Source organism: Panthera pardus, unplaced genomic scaffold (assembly GCF_024362965.1).
Source record: "Panthera pardus isolate Hobbes unplaced genomic scaffold, ASM2436296v1 HiC_scaffold_3, whole genome shotgun sequence".
NCBI lineage: Eukaryota > Metazoa > Chordata > Mammalia > Carnivora > Felidae > Panthera > Panthera pardus.
This window is the reverse complement of record NW_026526876.1, coordinates 27,502,048-27,527,799: the sequence shown is the minus strand read 5'-3', so window position 1 is coordinate 27,527,799 and position 25,752 is coordinate 27,502,048. Positions and strand designations below refer to the sequence as shown.

The 25,752-nt window shown below is 43.4% G+C and overlaps 1 protein-coding gene across 7 annotated transcripts in view; it reads right to left on the bottom strand.

Moving 5' to 3' along the window:
• TEX2 (testis expressed 2) overlaps window positions 1-25,752 on the bottom strand; it is a 105,880-nt gene that overhangs the window by 52,246 nt on the left and 27,882 nt on the right. For 4 of the 7 annotated variants that reach the window (XM_053893316.1, XM_053893317.1, XM_053893318.1 and 1 more), the window contains exon 2: window positions 7,792-9,457. In XM_053893316.1, the coding sequence (XP_053749291.1) occupies window positions 7,792-9,432 (1,641 nt within the window). In that variant the 5' untranslated portion in view covers window positions 9,433-9,457. Of the gene's footprint in view, window positions 1-7,791; window positions 9,458-10,798; window positions 10,988-12,835; window positions 12,908-21,841; window positions 21,961-25,752 lie in introns of those variants that run through there. The other 3 variants (XM_019466531.2, XM_019466533.2, XM_019466532.2) reach the window with 3 other exon arrangements.

Below are 25,752 nucleotides of genomic sequence, written 5' to 3'. Positions count from 1 at the left end.
TCTCAAAATTGATAATGTTCTCTCTACAAAATTATTCTTTTACATATCAAAACCAAAGTCTGTATTTTGGGAATTCAATATTTAAAAAACTCTCCCTCTTACTAAATATCTAAATTTGATATTTAAGGAACCTAAGGAAAAAAGGTTCTCCAAAATTCATCTCTATTAGTCTTGCAATGGTAGAAATGTAATTTTAGTCAACCTTCTGGGCCATCTTTTTTAAAAAGAGACAGATCAGGGGTACCTGGGTCGTTCAGTCAGTTAAGCTTCTGACTCTTGGTTTCAGCTCAGTTCATGATCCCAGGGTTGTGGAATCCAGTCCCGTGTTAGACTCTGTGCTGAGTGTGGAGCCTGCTTAAGATTCTCTCTCTCTCTCTCTCTCTCTCTCTCTCTCTCAAAACAACAACAACAACAACAACAACAACAACAACAACAACAACACAGATCTTCACTCCAGAAACTAACATTCTACTGTTGTGTTCTACAAGCGGTTTATAAGTCTGAAATAAAGAATTTACCCACAAATAGAATTCAAAACTGCATGAGTCATACACTTGAACATAAATCCAAAACCTTCTGAAATCTTCAGGAAGCTTATCATTATAGACATGGGGAAGGTCATTGTGCACGACTGGCACTGAAGCATACTCCTGGTCAAGTGACAAGTGCATTGTTAGAGAAGAAGCATTCAACTTGCTTAAGAATGCTCAGCAAAAACGAACATCCCAAAGGCACTGCTGACTCTAAATGCCTCATTCTCCCCATGCCCAGACCCAGTCTTTCCCAGGGTCCCTAGCTCAGGCTACCTAGCTAGTGCCCCCAAATAAAACCCCCAGAAAGTTACCACGCAGAGAGCGTTGCTCGAAATGATGCCCTTGGACCCTGCAGCACACGCGAGGCTCTGCCTGGAGCTAACCTAGCCCAACTGCCAAGCCTTCAGTCACATTAGGGTCTCCTAACCTTCTGGCCTTCCCTCCTGGCTGTCACGCATTCGACTTGTCACCTGGCTGCCTACGTGGCAACCTTTCTCCTATTTGCTGCTTCTCATCAGCAGCGTGAATGTATGAATTCATAATGTATGCATGCCCCAACATTAAGAACAAGCAGGCTTTGGAGGAGGTTCTCAGAGCATTCTGTGGACTTTGTGACAACTGTTTGGCCTCAAAGAGGTTTTGACTGCTTCCGTCCCGGACCAGAGAGCTGCTGACTGGCAGGGTTGAGTGAGAGATGGCAGAGGGGCATGAGGCCTAACCAACTGCCTATCAGGCTTTGGGAACAGCTACTACTTGGCTGCAAACTGGTCTCTGTGACTCTCCATCCTACATATTCACCACTGTAGCAGGGTCACTGTTGAATACAAATGTGTACAGTGGATGGAATAATAAAATCACCTGCATAAAGTGCAGAAGAGCTTTACTTTTCCCTCTCATCTTCATGGGAAGTCTCATAGAAGAAAAACTGCAGTGCTTTCTGGATTGTTTATGGAGCCAATTTAGGACTGTCAGCCCAGGCTGCAAGGATTTCCTGGGCCCATCAATGAGAACTTACATGTCTCAGAAGTTTAAAAACACGCAGTCTCCTAAAACAGTCCTGGAGCACCAGGACCCCTGCCTCTGCAGTTCACGGGGCTCCTGGATGGGGTACGTGGGACCACGGTCAATGGGCTGTGCCTCTATACCAGAGATCTTTATCACAGGCGGGTTTTATAGCACGTGTCCTGGAATTGTTTTTAGAGTTTCCATACTTGCCTTCAAGAACTGCACCATTACATCCTCTATAAATACCAACAGGATAGTACTGGGTCCACAGAAAATCGCTCAAAACAGCTAATTCCCTAAATCAAGCTATTTTTCAAAAAGGGGCTCTTTCACACATGAAAAAATGCTCAACATCACTCATCATCAGGGAAATGCAAATCAAAACCACAATGAGATACCACCTCATTCCCGTCAGAATGGCTAACATTAACGACTCAGGCAACGACAGATGTTGGCGAGGATGTGGATAAACAGGAACCCTTGTGCACTGCTGATAGGAATGCAAACAGGTACAGCCACTCTGGAGAACAGTATGGAGTTTCCTCAAAAAACTAAAAATAGAACTACCCTACGACCCAGCAATTGCACTACTAGGCATTGATCCACGGGATACAGGTGTGCTGTTTCGAAGGGACACATGCACCCCCATGTTTATAGCAGCACTATCAACAATAGCCAAAGTATAGAAAGAGCCCAAATGTCCATCGACAGATGAATGGATACAAATGTGGTATATATATACAATGGAATATTACTCGGTGATCAAAAAGAACGAAATCTCACCATTTGCAACAACGAGGATGGAACTAGAGTGTATTATGCTAAGCAAAATTAATCAGAGAAAGACAAATATCACATGACTTCACTCATACGTGGAATTTAAGATACAAAACAGATGAACACAAGGGAAGGGAAGCAAAAATAATATAAAAACAGGGAGGAGGACAAAACATAAGAGACTCTTAAATATAGAGAACAAACGGAGGGTTGCTGGAGGGGTTGTGGGTGGGGGATGGCTAAATGGGCAAGGAGCATTAAGGAGGACACTTGTTGGGATGAGCACTGGGTGTTATGCGTAGGGGATGAATCACTGGATTTTACTCCTGAAATCATTATTGCACTATATGCTAACTAACTTGGATGTAAATTATTAAAAAAAAAAAAAAAAAGCAGCTCTTTCAACTCCACCCTGGGAACAGGTTCACAGACCTGTTTCATAAAGGAACCAAGGCCCATCTCCTGCATCGCTTTTAAAACCACACATTCAGAGAGCAGAGATCTAGAACCTGCCACCATCCCCATTTCTCTAATGCTCTGCTTGGCAGACGCCAGTGGTCTTTTCTCCCTTTGAATTCAGGAGGCCAGTGCTGTATGAGTACAGGTAAGAGAAAAGCAGACTTGCTGCCAGATGCTTCCCAAGCAGTAAACATCAGGTTTCAAATCTTGTCAAAGATGGGCCACCTTGGTGTTTCCACTGCAGTGGGGAAATAAAAAAAACTCTCACTAATCTGTACTTTTTGGTAATTATTTTTTATCTTCCTAAAAGACCACCCCTTTCAATCAAATTTTTTTTTTTTTTTTTTTTTTTTTTTTACAGTATCAGGGATTTCTTTAAAAAGAGCAACTTCATTAGGAGATGACCGGGTCAATACTGACTCCCTGCCTACATTTCCTGATAAAACCTCATGCGTTCCTTCACTCATTTATCCATTCACCCACCTACCGATCGATTCATCCAATAAATACTCTTATCATGTGCCCAATATGTGCCAGGTGCTGAGGACATAATGATGAACAAGATGGATATGGCCTGTGCATTCATGAAGCTTACGGTGTACTGGAGAAGACGGACGATAAACATACATGTAACTAGGATACTTGTGAGTACTACGAAAGGGAGGCAGAGAAGGCTAACTGTGCCTTCAGACTTCGGGCACCCCTTTCTGTAGTGTATAGCTGTTGCTGGGAAGAATCTGCCCAGGCCAAGTCCGAGATTCCCGAGGACCCCTGCTACTTTGGAGGACCCATATGACTAGCTCACAGTGGAACGTGAAGAGAAGTTATGTATGTCACTTCTGGGTACAGGCCTTATAAGTAGGTATGCCTTCTCTTCCTTTCTCTTTCTCCTTCTGCCAGCTAGATGCAAGGAACTCTAATACCCCAGGCAGGGGTCAACAAACTGAGCCCGAGGCCTGTTTCTTTAAACTTTTATTGGAACACAGCCACGCCCATTTATTTGCACATTGCAGCTGTTTTCCTGCTACCATGAGGAGTTGAGTGATTGTAACAGAAACTGTATGACCCACAAGCCTAAAATATTTATTATCTGGCCTTTTAAGAAAAAGTGTGCTGAGTCATAATATGGAAGGAACTTGACCCCATGAATCAACGTGTGGGATGGGCACCCATTCTATACTGGAGTGTTACGCAGGCAAGAAACAAACTTCTAATTTGTTACAATAGCTAGTGTTATCCTACCCCTTACGCAAAGTAAAGCACAATGTCCAATGACAGAATGTAACAGAAAATAGATGCTCAAAGTCAGGCTCCACTATACTTCCTTTTCTTATTGCAACATTTGGGTCCTAAATTTAATGTCAACACTGCTTAAATGTTTTAAAGTGTCATTTTTTTAAAATGGTTTTCAAGAATATGATCTCCGACTCAGTAAAATTAATTAAGCCCAAAGAACTTTTGCATTTGAAATCTTTGGCTTACAATATACAACCTACCCTTGTAATCTGTAGTAGTGTCCCTTTTTTAAAATAAAGAATGTATTTAGCCAGGTTTCTAAAAACAGCCCTACATACCAAACAAAAGACCTCAGGCTAAAATGTACTTTTCCTCAACAGTAATTAAGTCATCCCTAACAAGGCTAAGAATGAAAAAGAACTACCACAACAATCAGAGTTCAAACATTAATCAGGAAGAATACTCATAAAATAGCATAAGATAATTTGCTTGGGTTATAGGTCCATGACAGCGTTTAAGGTCTTGTTCTCTTACCACAAAGATTCAAATATATTTATCTCAGCAGCAAGGGCAAAACGCCCTCCTTAAAAGAAATAATTAGTTCTTGGCTCCCCCACTCACAAGCTGTGCAAACCACGAGCAAGGAACTTTAACCTTTCGGTGCCTCCACTCCTCATGAGCACTCCCTAACTAAAAAAGGTTGTAATGAGGACTAAATGAGAGAATGTACCCAACACCTAGCCCGATACAGGTGTTCAACACCCCAGTGTTGCCTTTCCTCTTTCCATGATTGGATCAAAGAAACCAGACTGTGCCATCATATTAAAATCCTATTCCCCTGGCATCCTCTGTGTAGTAAGTAAACTCTTACCACATAGCAGTGATGGGACTCAACACTGAAGATGGAATGCACTAAAATTAAAACTTCCCAGAATAATAAAGTGCTCACACCAGTTTAAACTGAATGTCATGAGTGTTAGGCACTGGAGTTAAATGTCGGTACCATTTTTCCTTGCTGAATACTAACTTACTTAGAGGACACGTAATTCAGGTCGTCACAGTATCACCCTATCAGAAGCATAGCAACCATAACGAGTCACTTTTACTCTACTTCATATACCAAGCTTAAGTGTGCCACATCCTCAAGACTCAGCACAAGCTTCTCTTAAAAAAAGAAAGTCACATGACATACTGCCGTGGGGTAAGAAAGAAAAAAGATCAGGGGTGCCAGGGTGGCTCAGTCGGTTAAGCGTCCGACTTCGGCTCAGGTCATGATCTTACAGTTCATGGGATCGAGGCCCTGTCGGGCTCTGTGCTGGCAGCTCAGAGCCTGGAGCCTACTTCAGATTCTGTGTCTCCCTCACCCTCTGCCCCTCCTCCGCTCACACTCTCTCTGTCAAAAATAAATAAACATAAACAAAATTTAATTAAAAAAAAAAAAAGGTCAGACTGCAAAATACATGATTTCATTAAATCAAAACAAAAAGACTATGCGAGTATGTATACACTCACACATGCAGGAATTTAAAAAAGGAACAAAACTAAGATATATACCAAAATCATTAGTTCCTTTCACTAGTGTGATAAAAAACTTTTTTTCTTTCGGTTTCCTCTGTTTTTAAAACACTGACCATGTATTTCTTTTTAATAAGGTAAAAAGTTCATGAAACTAGAAAACAAACAGTATTTTGGACCCTCAGGATTTTTCCCCTGGATTTTTTTGCTTTTTGTTTTTTGGGTTTTGTTTTTTGGTTTTTGGGTTTGTTTTTTTTTTTTTTTGCAATAAAAAGAGATGATGCCATTTTTTGAACATTCTTATTTAAACAAAGAGGAGGAAAAAACCTTTTAACAGAGAAATGAAACCAGCTTTGAATACAAAAAAAAAAAAAATACAAAAAACAAAATAAAACAGAAAACGAGTTGTGAGGAGTTGGAGGAATTAAAACTCTTGTCTCTGCTGGTAGGAATGTAAAATGGTGCAGCCACTGTGGAAAACAGTATGGCAGTTCCCAAAAAAATTAAAAATAGAATTACCGTAGGAGCCAGCGCTCCCACTTTGGGGTATATATCCAAAAGAGTTGAAAACAAGATCTCAAAAAGCTATCTATAACATCCATGTTCGTAGCAGCATTATTCAGTATAACTAAAATGTGGAAGCAACCCACGTGCCCATTGACGGATGAATGGATAAGGAAAAAGTAGTATATACGTATAATGGAATATTACTCAGCCTTGAAAGGAAAGGAAATTCAGACTAATTCTGATTATGCTAAGTAAAACAAGCCAGCCACAAAAAGACAACTACTGTCTGATTCTTATATGAGGTAGTCGGGAGTATTCAAAATTGAAAAGACGGAGTGGAACTATGGTTGCAGGCTCCGGAGGCAGAAGAATGAGGAGCTACTGTTTAAGGGATAGAGTTTCTGTGGTACAAGATAAAAAGAGTTCCAGGGATGGACTGCGGTGATGGCTGCATAACAATGTGAATATATTTAATGCCACTGAACTGTATATTTAGAAATGGTTCAGATGGTGGGGCGCCTGGGTGGCTCAGCTGGTTAAGCATCTGACTCTTGATGTCAGCTCAGGTCATGATCTTGTGGTTCGTGAGTCCGAGCCCCGCACTGGGCTCCACACTGTCAGTGCGAAGCCTGCTTGGAAGTCTCTCTCTCTCTCTCTCTCTCTCTCTCTCTCTCTCTTTCTCTGCCCCTCTCCTGCTCTGTCTCTCAAAATAAATAAATTAAAAAAAAAAACGTTCGGATGATAAGTTGTATGTTATTTGTATTTTACCACAATTAAAAAAGCATATATATATGTATATATATATACATACACAAAACATGTATATGTGCCTATGACTTACAAACTATACAAGCTACAACTGTATATATATATTTCCAAATATTCTGAAACATACACAAAACCCTGAAGTTTTGTGTTTTTTTTTTTTTAATTTTTTTTAATGTTTATTTACTTTTGAGACAGAGAGAGACAGAGCATGAGCAGGGAAGGGGCAGAGAGAGAGGGAGACACAGAATGTGAAGCAGGCTCCAGGCTCTGAGCTGTCAGCACAGAGCCCAACACGGGGCTTGAACTCACGAACCGTGAGATCATGACCTGAGCCGAAGTCGGGCACTTAACCGACTGAGCCACCCAGGCGCCCCAAAACCCTGAAGTTTTTAAAATATGTACAAATAAATACAAATGGAAGTGCTAATATTTTCTTCCTGCACCCTAACGGATCTTCCCGGCCCCCCTAAGGAGGCCCAAACCCCGAGACTGTCACGCACCGGAAGGTGATGTCTCTCTCTCTCTCTCTCCAGCCCACACCTCACTGTGCGCACAGGAAAGAGCAGTACCATCAGTAACCACCCCCGACACCAGTTTGCCTTCTCTTCCTCCTGTCCTTCTCTGGCTTTCCACGAGTGCTGAACCCTTCTCCAGGGCCCCAAGCACATGCAGTCCTAACAGACTCAGCGAGTAGCAAATCCCTGGAAAGTTTAGAGAGAGACTGAAATCCGAACCGCATGTAAATGCTACTCACTGGCACCGTGGAGGATCCTTGAAAAACTCCTCAGTGAACTGGTAAAACTTGAATTAGAATGAGGTTTACCAGAGAAGTCTCCTGGGTGCCCCTGGAGCGAGGAGAATCCAAAGCCTTAAAAACACCGCTTGTGTGAAAACCATGACCGTCAACTAAGACCATTAAGTTGGATCTAAAATCAGGCTGTTTGGGGGAGAACGGTGGGGGGCGCTAGCGGGCTGCTGCAGAGGGACTTACCTTCAGTATTTCCGGTTCTTTGATATCCAGGGACCTCGTGTTCCAGTGTTGTAGGCTTTTATGTAATCTGTGATATTTATGAGCACTTGGTGGTGTAAAAAACCAGATCATGCACACCGCAGTCATGAACCCAAGGCCAATCCCCAGAAAGAGTCCGCTCACGTAATGGGGGAGGGGGAGGATGAGGTACCCATAGACACACATGATAAAGAAGCCCAGCGTCTTCACCGGCAGCTCCGGGTGCTGCACGGCCGAGTGGGCCTCGTCCTCACTGTCCAGAGTCGGACCGTCATCCGCCGGCACCTCGGGCCCAGCAGGGAGATCCGGGAGCTTGTCCGGCGCGCTCTCCACCTCCGCTTCCAAATCAAAGTCCTCGGTGTACAGCTCGCAAAACTCCTCATCCTCTTTGCTCACCAAGGCAGACAAGGAACATTTCTCAAGAACCAGGGAGCTTGTCTTCAGGCCTGAATCCTTCAGACCGCCGCCCTGGGCACTCTTCGGTTCCGCCTCTCTTGAGGGCGGCTCATCGGAGGACCTGGGGGGGTCACTCCCGGGGCCGCTGGGGTCACTCCCATAGGGGTCCCCCTCGGAGTCACACTCCTCTTCCTTGATGCTGTAGTTGTTATTGCTTTCCAAGTGACCGTTCAAGCTGGACAGATTGGAGAGTTCTGAAGCACTTGAAGATAAGGCTTTGGGCCTATGGCTGCCACTTTCCTCCCCTATAATTTTACTAAGGAGCTGAAAAGGCTCATAGATGACTTCTGAAAGGCGACGCTTAGTGTCTTCGATTTTAGCCTCCATCTCGGGCACTTTAAAAAAGGAGCGCGTATCGGAGGGAGAAGTCAGTGGGGAAGAGGGCGCAGTTTTGGAATCTCCACCTGTGCTCCGTGGCTGTGTGAACTGCTTGAACAGGTGTAAATTGAGCTTGGAGTCCGGTGGTTTATAGGACACGGAATCCGACTCCTGCCTGGAGGTGTCTGTGGACAGAGACTTGACTAACGTCTTCATCAAGTGCCTGTGCCTCGAGGGGTGTGGGGACTCTTTTGGCTCCACCTCGGTCGACAGGGACTTCACAAGGCTCATGAAGGGTTTTGCACTGGAGAGGGTGGAGGCTGAGGCACTGGACGACAGGACAGGAGACTTGGAAGGAGAGGACAGTGGGGAGGAAGAACTGGTTTTCTGCTCAGAAAGGGATGACACACTGGGAGAGCTAGCTAAGGGCCCGGACGAAGATGACCCTGGGGACAGAGCCAATGGCACTGTACTTAATACTTGCACTGCCGGAGGAGGGGACTCCAACAGCTTTACAGTGTTCTCGGAGACGGGCAAAATGGCAGGGGACACGGACAGTCCATCTGCCAGGATGGACTGAGCAGCAGGGCCAGCGGAGTCATAGCCACCCTGGGGTTCAAAATAGAGGTCTTCCTTGGCCTCAAGCCCCGTTACAATGCTTTGGTCGTCCAGCCCCTCCTCGAGGTACTCCCTGAACTCCTCCTCTTCTTCCTCCTCCTCCTCCCCGGATGCCGAGAAGTGAATGGCGATAGTGTCTCGGGACACGGACCTCTGCACGTGCACTCTGGGGGCTGATGGTTTTGGCATGTCAATGGTTTTCTCGGCATGGCGACCATTCAGACTTGTCATTGCCGGCTTCACGAGGGCTCAGGCTCTGCAAAAACAGCAAGAAAACCAGAAGTCAGAAAGTCACTTCTCCACAGGAGAAACTGTCATGTGCACACTGGAGCACAGATGTCGCTCACTTCCAAATGGTGATTATGCCTTGACTTGGCAGATGGCCACTGTTTGTCACTTGAGCAGGTCTGATGGTTTAATTTTCACCAGATAAATCCCAGTTAGGCATTCTCTTTTATGAGCAAACTCCAAACTGGTATTACAAATGCCATACAGTCCGTCTCACTTTCGCAACATCTGAGTAATCGTTTCCTCCCTCTTAACTGGCTCATTTCGATCAGCAATTCTAGATTTCAACACTTAAAATAACTGTACAATAGAGGTTACCAGCATCACTTTCGAAGTCCAACGAGATAAAATGCGGCATCCTGGTGATTTTGAGGATCTTGGAACAAAAATTTCACCAGTGTTTTCTAGCTATAAAAAGCCAACCCAGGAGGATTATTGCTTCCATTGCAATTTTCTCAGCCATCCTAACAATTATTTGGTTTGCCTCTCCCACCAAGACTCATACTATCTTGCCACTGCAAAGAAGCAGCAAAGTCTCCAAGGGCAGCAAGGGAAATCTGTCAATGAATTGCTATGACCTGTTGGCTTCTTTATTCCCCAAATGGCAGCGTATTTAGGCAGCCATGAAGACATGGGCATAGGCTGGGGCTTCAGGATAAAGGAAACACATTTTAAACTGAATCCACGATTCAGAGGGCAGGAAAATTAAGGATCAATGCCGTAACCCACCACCAACCAAGAACTCGAAGGGCTACGGTCAGAGACGTGGAAGCTATGCTTTCTGCTCTTCTGGAGCTTAGCAGCCAGCTGGGGAGAAGACAGACACCTGGGCAGCGGAACTAAAGTCACCAAGCCGACTCTGTGACATCTGGTACATTACTTCTCTCCCCATTGACTAATGGGCACCACACATAACAGACCCTACAAAGTGGAAATTAGCACCACAATCTGGAAAGAGACCCTGTCAAAGGAGCAAGAACACACTTGAGGAATGAATTTCAGGTGTTCTGAGGAGGCTGAGACCATTGTAGGAAGCAGGACACGGCACTCAGTGTTTTAAACTGATGGGTCAGGGGCGCTTGGCTGGCTCAGTCGGCAGAGCTATGCAACTCAATCTCAGGACCATGAGTTCAACCCCATGTTGGGTGTGGAGCATACTAAATTAAAAAAAAAAAAAAAAACACATTAAAAAAATAAAATAATAAGCGGATGGGCAGGTTGTGACAGAAAGGGCATGATTAGAAAGAGGGAAAAAGGTGTGAAGATGAGCATGGGCATGGTTGTCCTGCCACACGGGTCTGTCCTTTACCTCCAAGGGTGTGGGTGGGGTGGGGTGCTGGGGAGCACTGGGAGACCACCGGTACAAGAGCAGCATCATGGGAAGTGGAAGAGCGGCCCCGGGAGCTGCCAAATAGGGCTTCTGGTACTTTCTCCTTTTCCAGTTGATTCTGTGGGACCCCGAACAAGCCTAAACTTCTCTGGTTCTCAGAATTGTCATCTGTAAAATGGAGAATCAAGAGTTCTTTCCAAATCTAAAATCCTACATGTTTATGACGATTGTATACCACCCAACGTAATACACTCAAACAAGTCATCTACCATCGACGATCAACATTACATTGCTTGCTTGTTTCTTCAATTTGAAGAGCTCCCATATTGAAGTCTTCTGCCAAATATTAATTTCCAAAATGCTGGCAACTGATACTACTAACAGGAGAAAAGGCAAACCCATGGTGGGAGGGGGGCAGGCAACAGTGATCCTGGGTCCCTAGAACAGAAAATACCCCAACGATGACAAGAATTACCATTCAAGGGCCCAGTCACAACATGGACACATCTGAAACACCCCTTTTTTAGTATGAATACTTAAGAGAAATTACTTTCACTGAAACTTTCCAACAGAGCTTTGCCCCTGCTCATCCATGACCCTCAGACTCTCCTATCACCAGTGGATTCAGGAAAAGGACAGACAAAGCCGTTTAAATCCAAGAGCTGAGGGCAAGTTAGAAAGACAAAGCCTCCGGTCTAGGACCATCTTCCCGGTTATCTTTGAGCCAACAGGTTTGAAAGCTTAGTAAGAAAAATACCAAGTGCAACACATATTTTTCATTTGTCACCTAGTTTTATAAGGGCAATTTAAAAAGAAAATGATAGAGGTAATTTAAAAAGAAAAGGTTGATAGTTGATAATTCTCAGTAGGCTGAAAAATGAGTTTCATTTAAATTGCCTTAATAACATCAAGGACCACGTGTAGGGCTCCGCTGTTCTGAGGCTGCCTGATGGCATGGTGGCTGCAAGTTAAAATGACTGCGGGCACAGGTGCAAATACAGAGCACGATGTGGGGGCTGGACAGTGTGAGCTGGTCTTCTGGGGAGCAAGGCGAGAGTGGAGAGGCCTGTCCGTAGTTGAGGGTGGGAAGGCCTAGGAATCGGCAGGCAAAGTCAGGTCCAGGAAGGGGCCCACGGGAGAAAACAGTAGTGTATCCAGGAGCCTGTGGCACAGTGAGCAGGCACCTGCCCAGGAAGGAGCACCATCAGGGGCCTGCTCGCCCACCTCTCCACAGAGTCAGGCCCTGACTTGCCAGTTGAAGGGACCTCTGCTAATCTCTGATCAGACTGTCTCAAGGCCTGTGTCAGCCAGCAGGGCCCACGGGGGACTCCGTGGAGAGCCGGATGCCAGAGAGCCAGCTAAGGGCAGGCAGTCTGGCTCATCATCTAATGTCTCTCTCCTGGGCTCAGGTAAGTAGCCTGAGAGATCCAGAGTAAACTCCCCCAAATCCACCCTGACCATTTATTTCACTGGTGTGCTTTTTGTGCTTGTTTGCTTTTACAAATACATGCCACGTGAGGCCAGAGCAGCACTGCTACTGCTTAAATACAAGAAAATCTCAGGGCTCTGTTCACTCGTCTGCAAAATGAGGGGATGAGACTAAAGAAAAGCTGCTTCTAGGACCAAAATTGCTGGATAATTGAGTGTCCTGGAACCAGAGTGGATACTATGGGTTCCAGACAACCCATCAAGTGGTCACTCCCTCCTCCTGGGGACTACTGCCAGCCTCCTCCTCTCTGTCCTCCCATTGGCTGGCTGCTGGGGCCAGCAAAACTGACCCTCCCCCTATCACAGCCCCGCAGGACAGCCAAGGTCAAGAGAAAAAGGCACCTGACTGTTGCCCAGGAAGATTATGTGGTTTGTTCAAGGCCGCAGCACTGACTAAAGGAGGGGGAGGGAGGGACAGTTAGACATGGGCTTTTGACACTGATGTCCTGATGCCTTTTTCACCACAGCAAGCTGCTTCCTCTAGCACATCACGCACATTCTTTATGACTGCTTTGTCCTAGCACCCGCCGTCTGTGCTCCTCCACGGACAGCTCTCCCAGGAACTAAGGGCTCAGTTCTCAACAACCAGCCTGTGACCAGCTGCATGGAGAAATGGAGAGTCGTCTCATTGTCTCATTATCCATCCGACAACCTAGTATCCTAAAAAAGTACCTAGCTCACTAGCGCCTGCCCTCCACCACCCAAACTCAATTATAACTGCGCTTCAAAAAAGGAGACAACCTTATCAAGCCCTTGGGAACTGAAATGCCCGAAAAGGAAATTTCCTTCCCAACAGGTCTCCTTCCAAAGCCACCAGCAGATCACAGGACCCCGGGCTTTGACCCTGACTCCAGAGTCCTCAGAGGGGGAGGGCCTATATCTTACGTTGCCATATAGGATTTCCTGCCAGAGATTCATTTAAGGAAAAGTCTGATTTGGTCATGAGCAAAGTGGGGCTGAAGATTTACTGTGTCCAGCCCCAGAATGGATGGGAATGTTAGAGACAACACTGAAAAACTGAGGCCGGAGGTCCGGTGTCTGGGAGGGCGAGCTGTATTATCAGGCTCACCATTCTGCTGAAAACTAACACTGAATTCAATATTAAAAAGAAAGGGAAAAAAAAAAAAAACCCGAAAACTTCTGAAAAGCACTGAAATTTTAACAACTGGGAAAGGAATAACCAGGCTGAGACTACGGAAAATGGGAACCCGGAGAAGAGCTCTGGAGAAGCCATTCTTGCCCTCAAAACACTGGATGATTCTGACAAATGGGAACTATTTATTTCCTTATTTTTTTTTTTAAATGTTTATTTTTGAAAGAGAGAGAGAGAGAGAGAGAGAGAGAGAAAAGTGTGAGTGGGGGAGGGGTAGAGAGAGGGGGAGACACAGAATCTGAAGCAGGCCCCAGGCTCTGAGCTGTCAGCACAGAGCGGGAGGCGGAGCTTGAACTCATGAACCGTGAGATCATGACCTGAGCCGAAGTTGGTCGCCCAACCGACGGAGCCACCCAGGCACCCAGGAACTTGAATTTTAGTGCTCTTCTGAGCAGAAATCAAAGTCCAGGGCTGGCTGAGATACAGCACTAGCTGAAGACCCTTCCACAATGAGCTGCTCCAGAGGGCCACACGTGCTCAGCAGTGGGTGAACAAGGAGCAAACCGGCCCTCTTCGAGTTGAGAGCTTTGAGAACATAACGCTAAGTGAAGTACGCTGGTCACAAAAAGCCAAATGCTGTGTGAGTCCACTTATTTGAGCTTTCTCAAGTAGTCAGCTTCATATAAACACAGAGTAGAAGGCAGTTACCGGGGGTTGGGGAAGGGGAAACGAGGAGATGTCTCACGGGCACAGACTTTCAGTTGTGTATGATGAAGAAGTTTTGGAGACTGGTTGGAAAACAATATGGATCTACGTAACACTACTGAATTGTACACCTAAAGAGTTAAGATGGTAAATTTAGTGCTATGTATATTTAACCATAAATTGGAAATAAAAAATATTTTGAAAAATATTCATTCAAAACTTCACAATGATGTGATATTAACACTGTGAACTACTTATCATGCCAACTAAAACAATTCTATTCAAAAAGCTCACACTGCTCTTTAGTATTTACCATACGGTTACATTTTTAGGTAACAAGTGCAATTGTATTTATGCTCCCATACTTTGTGGGGGTCAAAAAAACTTTAGAGCCCAATGGCCCCTGCACCTTACCCACGTATGTTTCAGGGAAAAAGGATATTTGAAACTCTTTTGCTGATGGGTCTTTCCTAAGGTCTTGACTGCCATTCTCCATTAAAGTTACTATGCCTTGTAAAGATGGTCACTGCTCTCATTAAGACTGAGAAAGCTTCAAAGAAGGGCTTCTCTCCCTAGCATTTATGCAGGATTCTATCCTATCCAGTCTAAAAACAAGGAATAAATCAATGGCTCTCATCTAACCTGAGCTTATAAAAAACAAAGACCTTAAACAGGAAGGTAGCAGCCAACTGCCCTATCATGAAGTCTGTGAGGCTCTCAAACTTAGTACAGTTAGAGTTAGAATATGAAACATCCATGAGATTTATTTTATTTCTAGTCACTCAAAAAGGTTATTGTCGTTAATTAGGCCATGAAAAACCAATCAATGATAAATCAGACTATATAATGAAAGATGAACAACTATTTCAAGACTCAATTTTGGCATTTATTAACTCAAATATAATAACCTCCCTGAATTCTGATGGTTTTTTTTTTTTTTTTTTGCGGGGGGAGGGGGCTAATATTCTAATAAAAACTGCCCTTCCTACCTCCATCTGTATTTGAAACAATTCAATCCTGGGATTTTATAGAGTCATAAAAAGAGAAAATAGTTCCTTCCAGGCTGCTCACTTATCAGAAACCCATCCCACTTGGTCCTCCCACATTAAAACAAATAGTGATGTGGCCATTATGATCAACATTATTATTACTTTCTAATTCATATACTAGATTAGAAGGAGTGCGGGAGGAAGGAAAAAGTCAGAGGGGGAAGCAAGGAGGGAAGAGAGTGATTCTGACTGCGAACGGAACTGGTTTCCAGATAAAGTGTGTACAGTAACACAGCAGATCTTAGGAAACAAGCCTGTTTGGAATATGCCTCATTTCTCAGGAGCATCACTAATCCTTCAAGATCATTATTAAAATGCTTTGTCTTTGTAAAATTCAGCCTGTTAGATATTTGCTGCCTCTGAACAAGCTTGCACTTGGACATATGATGTATGAATACCATCTGCTAGCATGGGTTGAGTCAGTCAATAGTTTTAATTCAAAAACTTCTCTTGGCAGGGGAATAGAAGCAAGCTGCATTGTGTTGCAGAGGATGGCTTAATACCTCTTATCTGTGCATTTTTTAATAGGATTTGGTTTTATAAAAAATACGAAAGAGGCCTTAAGACTCCATTTTTCCACCTTGATGCTGCTGAGGAAACAGGTGAATCTAGTCAAACCCACCATAGTAGAAAGGTCTGATTTAGTCTAAAAATCTCAAGTGCATCTTAACAGCTATCCCTTGATTCATTTAAATTCAATGAAGCAGCTGAGAATTGCCAGCAGCCATTCTAATCTGTTAATACTCCACCTCGCAAACAAAAATCAATATTGACATTATAGATAATGAACTAGCTCGGGCCTTAGTTTCATTTAAGAAAAGAAAAGCAAGAGAAAAGAAAGTACTCTACTTCCAGCACAGGCAACCCTCTCAAGACACTTGGACTGATTGTTAGAAACTCAGAATGCCTTTCCCATTAGTTCTTAGATTCTGAGACCCACCCTCCAAAGTTTCTTCCAGCCTGGCAGGGTTCAAGCACCACAAACAACACAACACAGGTTTTATAACTGCTAATAAACAACAGGTCTACCCTCTTGGGCCACAAGGCATGGACTTTTACCGGCCGCAAAGAAGGTCTAGCTGGGAAGAATGCCATACCCATGGAGGAAAAAGGTGTTCAAACGCATCAACACGATTAGAATTTTGCTTTACAGACTGCTAGATAGATCTAATAATGAAATCCAAGTTCAGTTCACAGTAACTCATTCAAAACCAGGTCACGCCTCCAGCACAACCACACAAAGTCTATGGAGGTTTACAAAGGTTAACGCCGGTGCCACCCACTGTGGGGAACTCAAGGAGACAACAGATGGACATCGTGTATGACATCTATACGAAAGCAAAAAGGCCCTAGAGTAAAATAAAAACCTGGAACAGGTATGCCCAAATCAGATGGTGCTAATTAAGTCAAGAAGTCTGGGAATATATATATGTATATGTATGTATATATATGTATATGTATATGTATATGTATATGTATATGTATATGTATATATATGTATATATATACATATATATACATATATACATATGTGTATATGTATGTATATGTACATACATGTACATATACATATGTATGTATATATGTATATATATGTATATATATGTATATATATGTATGTATATATATGTATATGTATATGTATATATATATACATATACATATACATATATATACATACATATATATATATATATATATATATATTTTTTTTTTTTTTTTTTAAGCAGAAAAGTTATGGCTGGGGGCGCCTGGGTGGCTCAGTCAGTTGAGTGTCTGACTTCGGCTCAGGTCATGATCTCGCGATCTGTGAGTTCAAGCCCCGCATCAGTCTCTGTGCTGACAGCTCAGAGCCTGGAGCCTGCTTTGGATTCTGTGTATCCTTCTCTCTCTGCCCCTCCCCCGCTCATGCCCTGTCTCTCTCTCTCTCTGTGTCAAAAATAAATAAACATTAAAAAAAAATTAAAAAAAAAAAGAAAGAAAAGTTATGGCTGCGGCCTACACATGAAAAGAATATTGCAGTTATGAAGCATCAGAGCATGGAAAGGCACAGAGATGGGAACAAGAGGGTCGCTGAATGGTTGGGTTAGCTATGGCTGAGGGGCTGCACTGGGGGGTGTGGGAGGAAGGCTAATATTTGAATTAAGGGCAGGGAATCAATTATTCAAAACCTTGAAAGGCTAAGCATTTGGATTTATACTTATTTATTTTTTTGAGAGAGAGAGCATGCATGAGCGGGGAAGAGGCAGAGAGAGAGAGGGAGGGAGAGAGAGAATCCCAAGCAGGCTCCACATTCAGCATGAAGATTAACGTGGGGCTCGATCCCATGACCCATGAGATCACAACCTGAGCTGAAACCAAGAGTTGGACGCTCAACCGACTGAGCTACCCATATGCCCCTGGTTTTGTATTTAAATCTTAGGAAACAGAACCCCTGTAGATTCTTGAGAAGTGTGAAAACTGGGAAGAGATGTTTTTGTTCAGGTGAGTGAGTGCCTGGAAGCTAGGAGGCAGGTGTTGGAAATCTGGAAGAAGGGTAAGAAAAGAGTCGTTAGTGGCTGTGTTCACCAAATAACACATTTCAAAAGCTGATGTTCATGGGGTCTAACGTTAACAACACGCAAATCTGGGAAAGAGTTATAGTGCTCCTTATTCAGTTTTTATTTTTTGCAACTATTTTAAATACTGAAATTATTTCTAAATTAAAAAAAAAAAAACATCAAAAAGGGGCACCTGGTGGCTTAGTTGGTTAAGCGTCCAACTCTTGGTTTCGGCTCAGGTCATGATCTCACGGTTTTTGAGTTTGATCCCCACATCAGGCTCTGTGCTGACAGTGCGGAGCCTGCTTCGGACTCTCTCTCTCTCTCTGTTCCTTCAACACTTGTGCTCTCCCTCCCTCTCTCTCTCAAAATAAATAAATAAACTTTAAAAACAACAACAACAAAAGCGGCGTTCCTCACCATTATTTGGCTTTGGATCTGTTGGCAAACGTTGCTCCCTCCCGCCTCCCACTGTTGTACCAGACAGAATGATCAAGGCCAGTTACAGGTAGTAACAGGAGGCAGCCTAAGTTTTACCTTCCTTGAACTTTTTAAAATTTTATTTTGAGATAATTATAGGCTCACAGTAAGTTGCAAAGGAAGTGCAAAGAGGTGCTGTGTACCTTTCACCAACCATTCCTTAAATTTTCAAGCCAAATCAATTCCAAGTGGTTAAGAAGTCAGGTTTTAGGGGTGCCTAGGTGGCTCAGTCCATGGAGCATCCGACTTCGGCTCAGGTCATGATCTTGCAGTTTGTGGGTTCAAGCCCCAAGTTAGGCTCCACGCTTACAGGGCGGAGCCTGCTTGGGATTCTCTTTTTCTCTTCCCAGCTCTCTCTCTGCCCCTCCCCCACACAAGTGTATGCTTGTGTGCTCGTGCACATACTGTCTCTCAAAATAAATAAATAAACTTAAAAAAGAAAGAAAGAAAGAAAGAAATCAGGTGTTAACCACAGACCACCAATCCATCCCTGTAAGAAAAATGCATCTACCTAAGAGTGGAACTTCCCCTTATAAGGACTTTCTGATAGTCCTTCTTAAGGTCTTAAATGGTCAAGTTTAGGAAGGTGTCATCAATAGATAATTCCCAATACAGCATCAATAGATACGTAAACAGGCAATTCAACTAAAAGTTCAAATGGCCAAGGAACAAACAAACGAAAAAGGCTCAGCTCACTGAAAGCAACAGATAGCTGGGAAACAAATCAGTGAAACAATTTTAGTCATCGAAAACCATCACTGAAATATAATCTGTGATGCTCTCAAAGGCACACTGAGACAAACTGATTATTGTTGCCCTAATGGTTGGAACATGATTAGTAAAAAACTTTTCTGAAAACAATTTTGCAGTAACTATTAAGTCCCTCAATAATGTTCATTCCATACATGGACTAGGCAAAATCAGAGGTGGGTGGAGGGCGCCTGGGCGGCTCAGTTGTTTAAGCGTCAGGCTCTTGATCTGGGCTCAGGTCATGATCTCACCATCCTGAGATGGAGCCCTGTGTCTGGCTCCGCACTGGGCGTGGAGCCTGCTTAAGATTCTCTCTCTCCCTCTGCCCCTCCCCCATGCTCTCGCACTCACTCTCTCTCTCTCTCAAAAAAAAAAAAAAAAAAATAGAGGGCAGCAGGCAGCATTAATGCCAGTCTTCTCTATATAAGGGGCATATCAGTAATTTTTACTTTCTAATTTTAGACCAAATACTTCCAAAATGTGGGAAAAAAAATTACATGTAAATTCATGCCAATCTTTAAAATAAAATCACGATCTTTGGAATATAAAATTGTACTAGCCCGTCCCTCCCCCACCTTACCCATGAGAAAACTAAGGCACAGAAAAGATTCATTTTTATAAAATGAGTCACACCATATGTATACATGCGATCTGTTTTTATACACAAGACTCCACAGAGAAGTAATCTAGCACATGGGTATCAATGAGGCCTTTGGCTTCAGTTCCAATAACTTGGGAGGAGTGTGACCCTCAGGCAAATTAAAGCCTCTGTTTAAGGGTCTTAAGCCTCTGTTTCTCCATCTGTAAAATGGGAACGGTAAAAGAGTGTTCAGATTAAATAAAACAATTTATGTAAGGCACTGAGCATGGTCCCTGGTATAGAACAAGCATTCCTTAAATGTTATCTGTGCTTGTAAGTATTTCCTCACATCAACAGAGATTCTTTTACACATGATTTTAAATAGCTAGATAAAATGAATATTCCACAACAGAACCATTTCATCACATCCACATCACTTGGAATTTTTTGCTGTTACAAACAATGCCACAATATATTATGATTTTATACACAGATACACAGTCTTTGTCTCTCTGATTATCTCCTCAGTAAATAGTTTTAGAAGCGGTATTAGGGGTTAAATAGCACATGTACAATTTTCGAAAAAACAGTTTTCAAGCTCATTGTAGAAACCTTCTAAAACATGTATGCAGAAGAAAAGTGAAATTTTCTCCTGTTCCCCTCGAATCAACAGTTTAGAATGTATCCTTCCTTCCACTCGTTTTATTTGCATTTATCAACACACACAAACACATAAAACTGTTTCTGTTTTTTTGTCTTAAATGAGATCATACTATACAGATTGCTTTGCAGTTTGTTTTTCACTTACTATTTCTTGGACTTCTCCCCATGCCTATCTATATAAGTCAGCAGGTACGCACACACACACATGCTTTTTCCACATAGTACAGATATACCATCATCCACTTACTCATTCCTTTGATAGAAATTGAAGGGTTTTTTTGAGTTTTCACTATCAGAAACAATGCTATCTTGAAAAGCCTTTCCTATAAATCTTGTATACAAGTGCAACTCTATCTGTAGGGTACATTCTTAGAGGTGGAATTGATGGCTCAAAGGAGGTGCCTGTTTACAATTTTGGAACTGTCTTGCCAATTTGCCCAATTTGCTAACGATGTATGAAGCATCCACCTTGAACTTTTGTCAAGACTGAACATCGTTTTTAATTTTTGTCCATCTGATTGATAGTAAAAAGGCATCTCAATGTTTTGATAATCACTTCAAGCTTTCCCCCCTCTGTTTCCCTTCTTCTGTTAACCAGTCATTCATACTTCTTTGCTCAAGCATTTTTCCTACTCACTTTATGAGTCATGGACAGTTACCACTTTCTCTCCTGTGTGTTGCAATATTTTCCCCCATCTCTGATCTGACTTTTAACTTAATTTTTAAATATATAAAGTTTTCTATTTTGAGGTGTTGAATCTCTCAGTCTCTTAACTTTACAGTTCTGGGTTTTATACTTCCCAAGGAGGCCTTCCCCATTTCATCAGCATAAGAGCATCAGTCTCTGAAATCATTGCAGAAAATGATGACAATAGCATATACAACACACATACTGTTCTCTGTTCCTCATACAAGGATCAAACTCTTGAGAAAAATGGACTGATACGAACAATAATTTCTCTGTATTTCCTAGCCATAATAAACGGTCAAGTATTTGAATCTTTCCCCTCCAAATCGTATTAGTACACTAAGAAAATCTAGTTTATTTTTTTAAATTTATTTTATTTTATGTTTTTTACTTTTTAAAATTTGCATCCAAATTAGTTAGCATGTAGTGCAAAAATGATTTTAGGAGTAGATTCCTTATAGAAAACCTAGTTTATATATCTGAATCCATTCGTATCTACTGATTGCTTAGCTTTTCCACTCTCTGAGAAAGGAAGTAATGGGTGGAGGTAAGAGAATGTGACCTGAATGAAGGTTTCACAGAGCCATATGTGAGCTGGCCCTGGTAGACTTGACGGGCTAACCACAGAGACTCAGGGATTGAGAGTACATTCTAAGTGAGGGAAAGATGATCAGGAAAGGGAAGGAGGCAAGAAACCCAAGACCATGATGAAGATCTTCAAAGTCACAAGGTACTGCATTCCTGGCAGAGGCATGGTCCTGGATGGCCAACTGGCCACACTGAGGTTCCTTCTAGAGAGGCCAACTTGCCTGCAGGCCCCATCAGATAACATTCCCCCATCCTACTCAACCACCATTGTGGATGTGACAGGGAAGGTCTTGAGCTGAAGGCAGCCTAGTGATAGACCAAGTCCAAAAGTTCCACCCAAGTGTGAGATTCTGATAACTGTTCAGTTGGTAGAAGCATCAGCCACTGAAAATTCATACCTAGTGAAGCCATGAGGCAGCAGGGTCAGGAGCTCGGAGGGAGACCATGCCACTCAAATGACAGTGATGGAGCTCACCCACTTCACCTCCCTGGGCCTTGGGTTTTTTCACTGTAAACTGAGGGGACCCTCCTGGTCTTCAAGGAATTTTCCAGAAAGCTCTAAATTCTCTATGTCTATGGTTCTATGATTCAATATTCATGGAACAGAACCCAGAGTCTTATTTTCTCATTTCGCCAAGAGAAATTCTTGGCAATTGCTGAAGTACAGGAAACCAGAATACACTTGAACTGATTGATGTGTCTAAGGCAATTAAGTCAAAATATTTTTCTAATAATATTGAAACAGTTCATCTCACATTAAGAAATACTTCTAGACCTTGTCTTGCTTAGACCAGCTGTGGAAACATCCCTCACTTCTTCTGGACACAGGTGGAGAGTTCGCTGAGTCTCCAAAAGACGAGATGCAGATACTCAGCGCTTGTGTGTGTGCCGTGGCAACGGAAAGCTTCACTCTCTTTTGGATTCAAATTATTCCTCCTCCAGGTTCCCACCTATCCTTACAGGGACACAACTCCATACCCTCTCACGACAAATGATCTCCCTCCTCCACTGCCTAGCGTTTTTGGTTTTGTTTTCAAATGGGAAGAGAGCAAGGTAAGAGAAAGAGAAGGGCTGGCCTAGTTTTTAAGATGAAACCACCATGTGTACCACCCTCTGTAAATCATTAACACTGCTATCCACTGCCTGTGAGGCGTCCCCACCCCCAGGCCCGCGAGTCACTCCCACTGCCATGGACCTCTCCATGGACCTCCATCCCACCTGCGGTGGGGGGTCGGGGGACGGACTTCTCCAGATCCCAGTCAGGAGGGATCTGAGCATGCAGACCTGGACTAGGACATTGCTGTTTCCAGGAAATTCCTGAATGAGCTCACTGATTTCTTAGTCAGATCTCCTAGTGGTGTGATTCCAGGCCTTGTCTCTCATCCAGGCCTCCAGTTTTGTCTCCCTCCTTTCTCCCTCTAAGCAGATGGCCCTGCCCCTAATTCACTGGGAAGGTGGTAGGAGTTGCCGTCTTGTCTCCCATACCCAATTATGCACACGAATCACTATTCTCATCCCTTGGCTAGAAATTCTTCTATCTGTTCCTCTCTAATCCACACCCACACACAGATCTTATCTAGGTCCAAAGAGGTCTAATTCTAAACCGAATGGACCCATTTGTCCCCTCATTCCTGCCCACCCAACCCAACCCCACACTAGGGACCACTGATTCTCCAACCACCAAGGATCCAACCCCAAAGGTCATCTCTGATGTTCCCTTCTTTATTCTCCAAACCTCTTTTCTTCCCCACATCCTCTTGACGGAGTTCTTTTATCACCTCACACCTCAACATTTCCTTCTGGCTTCATCCCCCGTCCCATCTCCACCCACATGGCATCCTGCCACCAGGCTTGTCTTCTTTAAACACTACTCTCATCACGTCATTCTTCTGCTCAAAAACCTTTCTTGTTCTTGTGTCTCTTTGGCTTCCAGGGTCCAACATTACACGGCCACCCTCTCTCTCAACCTTATTTTCCGTTACTCTTCAACGTGTTCCCAACGTTCTGGTTGGGTTTGATGAACTATCTCCTCCTTCCCACCTCCATTCATGCAGCTCTCTGTATTGGAAATGCCTTGCCTTGTCAAGTGCTAGCATCCTCCATGAAGCCAGTGATGCTTGAATTGAACCCCAGGCCTTCCTCCTAGACAACTCCAGCCTCCCAGCTGACCCCCTACAACATTTATGCCACACAAGTAATCAATAGAATGTGTATTCTCAACCAAGAGTAGTTGACTTTCAAAGGTTCATCAGTAAGTCAGTTGTGTGAAATTCAAAATCCATTTATCCCGAAGGAAAATACATGGGAAATAGGTTCTAGGCCATGAAATGTATGCAATCCACAGTGTAACTTAAGCGTGATACGAATGTACCTTTCCAACCACGCAGAAGATAACTCAAAAGAAAAACACATTCTGAATTCAGATAATTCCAGGACGAAGGCCTCTGTCCATACTCCAGAAAGAGACAATTCTAGAGAATGGGAAGCCAAAAGCCAGGGTATAAATCGCAACACTTCTCATGCATCTGCTCCAACCCGACCTCTAGAATCTGAACTCCAATTTCCAATCTAGCCCAAGGACAGGAGTCTGTTTTAACTCATGTGCAAAATTTTCTCATTCAATAGAAGCAAGACCCTGGAAAAATACAGAGGAATTGGACCTGTCTCTGCCCCTAGACACATAGGAGCCAGGTAGCCGTCAGAGGACATGCTTCCTCCTGGGGCACCTCCATGCAGCAGCAGAACTGCTTTGGTGACTTCCAAGCATCGCCATGGCAAAAGGCATCAGGGAGAACACGGGGAAAAAATATTTTTTACTGTTTATTTTTGAGAGAGAGTATGAGTATGAGTGGGGGAGGGGCAGAGAGAGAGAGAGGGAGACACAGGATCTGATGCAGGCTCCCGGCTCTGAGCTGTCAGCACAGAGCCCGACACGGGGCTCGAACTCACAAACCACGAGATCACGACCTGAGCCGAAGTCAGATGTTTAACCGACTGAGCCACCCAGGCGCCCCAAGAACATGGGGAAATTTTAAATTTGTCCAGAGAATAGAGCAGGGCACACAGATAACTTCTAATTAGGAACCTGGTGGCCACTCCTCAGTGGGGATTAGGTTCTAAGGTCAGTGCAAAAAGCAACCAATAGCCAAGATTTCCCCACAAAGTACTGTATAAATGCTTCAGGTGACCTTGTGCAGTCACTGTTGTGCCAAGTCAAGTCTAAGAAACTTCAAGGCCAGCAAAAGGATGGAACTAAAGACAAGACTGAATGTGGCTGGCCGTTCACCCCACTCCGCCCCCAGGAAGGCTAACAAAACTCTAACGCAGATGGGAAGTTCCAGAAGCTCCCGCTCGCCTGCAGCATTTGCTCTTGTTTTAATGTCAAGTCTCTGTGACCTTAATACACATTAATAGGTGTGCTGGGAAGATTAAGGTGGAAGGTGGGGAGTTTTCTGAAGTCAGAGAAACCTGGTTAAGAATTCACACTCAAGCATTCCAGCTTCAGATCCCTGCTACACTGCTTACCAGTGTGTGACTGGACAAATTACTGCAAAAAGCCTCCGTTTCTTTTGGAGAAAAATGGAGGTAACAGTGCCTACTTCAGAAGGGCTGCTGGGAAAATTAAGAAATACCATTTAGCATATGTAAATTCTTAGTATCAGCATCCACAGCAGGCGGGGCACATCTTCTTTATCCTTGCCCATTGGGCCATGTTATCAAGGACCAAATGGCTGGTCTCCAGCCTCTCTAACCACCTAAACTAGAGACTGTCCTGTCTGACTTCAGGTTTAGTTCTGGCAACTGTGACCATTAAGAATTATAAACACAAGGGCAAAACAGAAATATGGAAAGGTCTATAAATTGTAGTGCAACATGAAAAAGCAGAAGTTGGGATGGTGAGCATTAAAACAAACAAACAAGAAAGAACATACAACTAACAGGATCCTAGGAGGCTACAGAGACTAAATATTAACAGTCGGCGCTTTACTGTGAGTTGTATTTTTTGCTTTTACTGCAGGGCTGGTTAAAAGGACCACTTTTAAAATGAAGGTGCTGAATGAGGTCTGTGGTTCCACCAACCTCTTTTTTCCCGTCCCTTCCCCACTTTGGCCACATATTTTTGCCAGATTCTAGCAAATGATGTTTAACAGTGATTGGCTAATTCTGTTTACTATTTTTCCATTTCAATGCTGATCTAAATTTTAACCAATAATCCACATTCATAAAGGGTTTACAATAACATTATGAAATCAAATCACTGACACAGGTGTAATGATGATAAGCATTGCTAAGTAAGCAAGAAACAATC